The sequence below is a fragment of the Plectropomus leopardus genome, unplaced genomic scaffold, assembly GCF_008729295.1.
Source record: "Plectropomus leopardus isolate mb unplaced genomic scaffold, YSFRI_Pleo_2.0 unplaced_scaffold18469, whole genome shotgun sequence".
Taxonomy (NCBI): domain Eukaryota; kingdom Metazoa; phylum Chordata; class Actinopteri; order Perciformes; family Serranidae; genus Plectropomus; species Plectropomus leopardus.
The window spans coordinates 1-6,024 of record NW_024619907.1 but is presented as its reverse complement, the minus strand read 5'-3'; the positions used below and the strand labels follow the sequence as shown (position 1 = coordinate 6,024).

The 6,024-nt window shown below is 37.5% G+C and overlaps 1 protein-coding gene across 1 annotated transcript; it reads right to left on the bottom strand.

Moving 5' to 3' along the window:
* Positions 1 to 3,289: 3,289 nt before the first annotated feature.
* LOC121965068 (protein FAM177A1-like) lies at positions 3,290 to 5,097 on the bottom strand (the record flags this gene model as incomplete). The annotated part of the gene is made up of 2 exons (XM_042515234.1): positions 3,290 to 3,805; positions 5,000 to 5,097. Coding segments are annotated over 2 exons (311 nt in total), but the record flags the coding sequence as incomplete, so codon positions are not given.
* Positions 5,098 to 6,024: the final 927 nt, after the last annotated feature.

Here is a 6,024-nt window from a genome sequence, read left to right as displayed (position 1 = left end):
GCTGTAACGGTAGTTTTTAACGGTAGTTTTGGTAGTTTATGGCCGATAAGTGATTCTAACGTGGACTCCACTATTAAATCTACCAGCTGTTACTCTGCATGTCCAGTCCTGACCGTGTTTGACTGTCGTGTGCGTCAGCAGCGGCGAGGGGCGTAACGGCCGCGGAGGTCGTTCTGGACCACAGAAACCCACTCTGACCTGAGAAAGGACACATTGTGCAGCGAGTGGACGGGTCGCTGACCTCAGAGACGTCTGCGTACACAACAACACAGACTCTTTGTTAGCGGAGACAATCCCTCACATCACTCACACTGTAACCACCGTGAGTCAGAGCAGAGCTGCCAACGCTGACTGAGGAAATACTGAAGGTTTTTACATTTCCACCCATTTTGCGATGTTGATCAAATTTAACTTAAAGGGTTTTTTTGAACTTGGACACGATTTCACCATGTTTTTTTATGTCTAAGTGTCTAATGGAGACAGTTTTTAAATATGGCGATGGCGCTGCAGCCACAAAACAGGCTGCGATGTAACCACTCTGGGCATGTGTGCGCCGCCATTGTGCGTCCACTGAAATGTGTTTGCTTTTGCCCGAGAGGCTCAGATTATTATTATAGTTGTCTGACAACTTAATGGAAAGGATCCCAACAGAGATCGAGGCTTTCTTTAACAGACACAACCCCGAAAACACTGCAGCCAAACCCACCAGACTCCATTTAATAAACAGTCATTTTAGCGTGTATAGAGGCAGCATTTTTTCACATCTTAACTGGCTTTATTTCTACCAAACCAGAGTTGGCGATTGTTGGAAAAATTAGGAAAAGAAGAACCAAGACGACTTTTGTGAGTTTAATTTTGTTTCTGTCGATTTGAAATGGTGTGTTTTACAGTGATAAAATAGTGTATATTAAATGGAGTCTGGTGCGTTTGTCAGAGCTATCTCACGGCTGTCTCTCTCTGAAGAAATCCTTTACATAATGTTGTCGGATACTTAGAATAACAATCTGAGAAAAGCCATGTTTGTTCCACCAAAACTGGGTATTTTTCAACAACATGTTGGGAAATTTTAAAACTGCTGCAACAAAACCAGGTACTTTATAACAACACGTCAGGACATTTTCAGCCTGTTTGCTGTAGCAAAACTGGGTATTATTTAATTATTTAACAACACGTTTGTCTTGTTTCCAGCCTGTTTGTCTCATCAAAGCCGGGTATTTTTTAACGAAATGTCAGGACATGTCAAGACTGTTGCAACAAAACTAGGTATTTTTCAACGACGCGACATATCAAGCCTGTTTGTTAAACCAATACAGAGTATTTTTTAATGATGGGTTACGACATTTCCAGTCTGTATTGAACCAAAACCAGGTATTTTTTTAACAACATGTTGGGACATTTTCAGCACATTTGTTGCACCAAAACCAGGTATTTTTATTACACGTTGGGGCATTTCTGATTTTTTTTTTGTTATATTTATTTTTTAACAATACCTCAAACATTTCAAGACTTTTTGTGGCAGCAAAACTGTGTTTTTCTTTTTTTTTAATTACATGTTGAGACATTTCCAGTCTGTTTGTTGAGACAAAATCAGGTTTTTTGTTTTGTTTTTGTTTTTCTTTAACCGTGTCCGGAAGTTTCCAGATGTTTTTGTTGTAGGATTATTTTCCATAATGCCCTGAGTGGTTACGCTGCAGCCTGTTTCACCACTGCCAGCTGCAGCACTCAATACTGGATTTTTGGACATTTATTTCCAGGTGAAAAAATACCAAAGTTACCCTTAAAATAAGTATTTCGTCAAAGGGACAAAGAGCCTTAAAGTAAGACAATAATTATGATTTTATTAACAGTTCATTACAATGTTACATACTAAAATCAATAGAAAATATGCTTAAATTAAGTGGTCCGTCAGTTCAGTTAAATAAATACAGAAATATCAAAAATCGTACTAAAAAACAGTTAAAAATGTCAGTTTGCATGTCTTCATACAGACTCAGTGTAACGATGCTCGCGGCCTTTATCAAAGGCTTCACACACCACATCCACTATACGTCCATAGCAGATCCGGCAGATAACAAGAGCAACACAGAACACCTGAACCCGTTTTCATTGTTATTTTTTTAACAAAAACGTCTCACGGTCGACACGATTTGATCGCCGAGGCTAAATCTGCTGACACAGAGTGCAAAACACAAGCTTGATGAGCATTAATGTAAAAACACGGAGAGCAAATGAACACGTGAGGGAGAGTTAAAAAGGACAGCTCTTTGGTGCAGCCAGGTGTATCGAGAATGCACCAGTTTGATCAGATCTGGACGAAACACGCGACAAATGTTTGGGAAACTTGATCCAAGAGCTGCTTGTAGTTACTGAATCAAACGCTCTTTTACGACTTCAGACACTTGAAATGATTTTGTTGGGTCCAGATCTGACTCGGCTGTATTGGTGATTGAGGCACAGTGTCCGGTCGATCGGAGGCACGAGAGAGCAACATGTAACCTTCACGCCACAGCAGACGCTCACATCTGGGAGGCTGCAGCAGCGGATAACGCAGCAGCTGCTGGATAACGCAGCAAAAAACCAAAACGAAAACCTGCAGTTCTAAATGAGATAACGAAAGTGTTAGCAGATAAACTGGAACATTATCCTACAGTTGGGCTTCATATTGCATGTTTTTCAAATCACATCTTGTTTGCTTTTAATGCAAAGACCAGAGTTCATACACATTTTTACATTTTTATAAACTTCCTTGAATTTTTCATGACTTTCAGCCAGTATTTATTTTACTGCAGATTCTTAAAGAAAACATGCCCCCAGGTTTGGAAGGCATTTTTCTTAAAGATATTTCTTTTTGGCAATTTGAAGAAATTTTTTTTTTCCTTCCCATGCCCGTGGCTTTGGAATTCATGTTTTCTTTAAAATATTTTGAAGATTTTTTTCCCCTCATAAATTTTGGCAATTTTTTTTCTTTAAGAAGTTTGGTGATTTTGAAAGAGAACATGCCCCAAAGGTTTGGAAGGCATGTTTTCTTTTAAATATTTGGGAATTTTTTTGCTATTTTGTTTTGCTTTAAAATTTTTGGCAATTTTTAAAGAAAATAATTCTGCTTTTTTGTTTCATTGAACATTTTTAGGTGATATTTTTTCTTTAAATATTTTTGGCATTTTTTTTCTTTAAATATCACAAAAAATTCCCTAATTTATCACAGCCAGAAAGTGTAAACAAAGAAATCAATGTCAGATTTTTAAGTATGAGAAACAAAATTCCATGACTTTCAGGGTACATTTAGTTTTTGAAAACTTTTCCAGGCTTGGGAATTGCTATTTGCAAATTTGATGACTTTTTCAGGTTTTTCGTGACCGTACAAACCCTAAAATTCGTTGCCCCGTTATCCAGCAGTTACGTTTTCAGCTGCTGCACTGTTGCAAAGGGACACCAGCAGTCAGCTGTTCTCGCCAAACACCCACAATACAGCAGCACTGCCCATCTAAACTGCGTCGTACACAAACCAAACGGTGCTCAGTGAAACAAGACGGTGTTCCTTCTTCAACAAACAAACAGACATCGAAGCGCAAACGTCCGTTTCCGGGGTTAGTTAGGTTGCCGTGACGATGGCAGGGACTCTGATGGTGTTCGAAGACGCCTGATTTTCATCCTCGATCTGATAGGTCACATCAGGGTGAGCCGCGGCTTCCTCCAGCGGGCCCGTCACGGCGATCGGCTCGTCTTCATCTCCCTGAGGCTGCTGCTGGTCGAAGGATCGTTCTGCTTCCTCAGAAAGGCGGTTTTCCTCTTTCTCTTCCTCCCTCTGACGAGAAAAAATGACTTCAGCTGGAAAAACAGTTCAGTCGCCAGAAAAAAAAAAAAAAGATTTGCATTGTGTGTTTTCTGCAAACCACAGAAATGCTGCATTTGTTCGTTACATACGCATCACATCAACGTTTCTAAAGAGGCGTAGTTCACGGAGTTTATCATCAGGAGGAAGCAGACGTCAGTTTAAGCAAACAAACAAAACAGCATTTGAAGCTGTTTGTAGTGAGAAACGCAGGTATTTTTTTGACAAGAATTTGGGACATTTTATAGTTTGTTGTGACAAAAGCAGATATTATTTAAGGAGTTAGGGACATGTCCAGCCGTGTTTGCAGAGACAAAAGTCGATGGTTTTTAACCAGAGTTAAAGGCATGTCAAGTCACGGTTTTCATGACAAAAATGGGTATTTTGTAACAAAATCTTTGGCCATTTTCAGCCATGTTTGTTGCAGCAAAGCCAGATATTTTTTAACAACACATCGTTACATTTCCAGCTTGTTTGAGGTGACAAACCAGCTATTTTTTAACAACATGTAGGGACATTTTAGGCAATGTTTGCTGCGACCAAACCAAGTATTTTCAACGGCACAATGGGACATTTCTAGCCTGTTTGTTGCAACAAAATCGGGTATTATTTTAAAGACATGTAGGGACATTTCCAGCTGTGTTTACTGCAACAAAATCTTTTTTTTTTTTTTTTACAAAACGTTGAATGAGTAATTTATATATATATTTTTTTTCTAGACCATTGAGTTGGCATTTTTTTTTTTTTTAACAAAACGCTGAGACATTTCCAGCCTGTGTGTTGCGATATAATTGACATTTCTAGCCGTTTTGGTTGCAGCAAAACTGGGTATTTTTTAACGGCATGTTGGGACATTTCCAGCTGTGTTTACTGTGACAGCAGCTGTGCGTGTGGCCGCAAAATCCAGGATTTTTTTAACAATACATTTCCTGTCATGTTTGGCTGCAACTAGGTGGAGCAGTCCAAACATATATTTCCCAACAATAACCAAGTGGTTTTCGTGCTTAAACCTAACCACATGTTAACCACAGCGCTGTCACAATCTTTTACATATGAAATGACAAATGCAACATATCTGTGGTTTGCAGACACACACAGTGCCAACATTTATAGATACAATATCACAAAAACGTGGATTCATAGCTGCAGAATCTCTGTGCAACATACCTCTTTCTTCATCCTGTAGTACTCATCAATAGCGTACTGATATTTGGCTGAAGTTATCCCAAACAGAGAGGCCATCCTCTCCCCCAAATAATCACAGGCTGAAAAATAATAAGGAGTAATGTTACCTGGAGATGATAAAATACAAGTCAGCATGCACAAAATATATCTGTTTTTTCCCCTTTTTACAAAAGAGACCATTTTTCTACTAATAATGACCACAGAAATCCTTCTTCAAAACCAGTACGGACACACGGGGCAAGAAATGTTTCTTCTATCTGGAATTTAATTATCATGGACGGCAATTATTATTATTTTTACAGTCAAAACTAATACATTTTACAGTATTTCACACAGCGCAAAGTATGTTTAAGGCTAAAAATGACCTATTTCCAGAAAATACTCAAAAATTGTTCAGTGTTCGAGAGAGTGGTTACAATTTAAGAGGCAAATTTAATTTCAAATTGTACAGTTTTCGTACGATCAGAAAAACTTTTTCTTCATCAGTTTGTGGAGTTAAACCATAGAACAGTTTTAATGTGAAACTAAAGCATTTCCCAAACATAAACCAGCTTAAATTATGTATAAAAAACACATTTTTCACGATGTACATAGATAAAGAACTTAAAAAGCTTAATTTAATTTAATTTAAAAAGCTTAAAAATCACTGGGTGTTTACAGGGGTTTCTGTTTCTCTATTTGGTTTAATCTATTTTGGTTTTTTTGATTTAATTTTTTTTTCCGACTTGATTTTCCTCTTTTTTTCTTTAAATAATAAAGAAAAATCTAAGATTTTGAGTATGTGGGTGTATGGATATATTTAATAATTTTAGTATAGCTTTAATAAATAAAGAATCTAGTTAATTAAAATTTAGTGAGGGATGGGATTAAATCAGTTTTTTATTCTTCTCACACCTTTCTGAATATGTAAACAAAGTCACCGTGTGTTTGACCATTTCTTTATGTCTTTCACTGTATCGAATTGTTCCTTTTTTTGTAAAATAATTTCTCTATTCCTTTTTTTACAT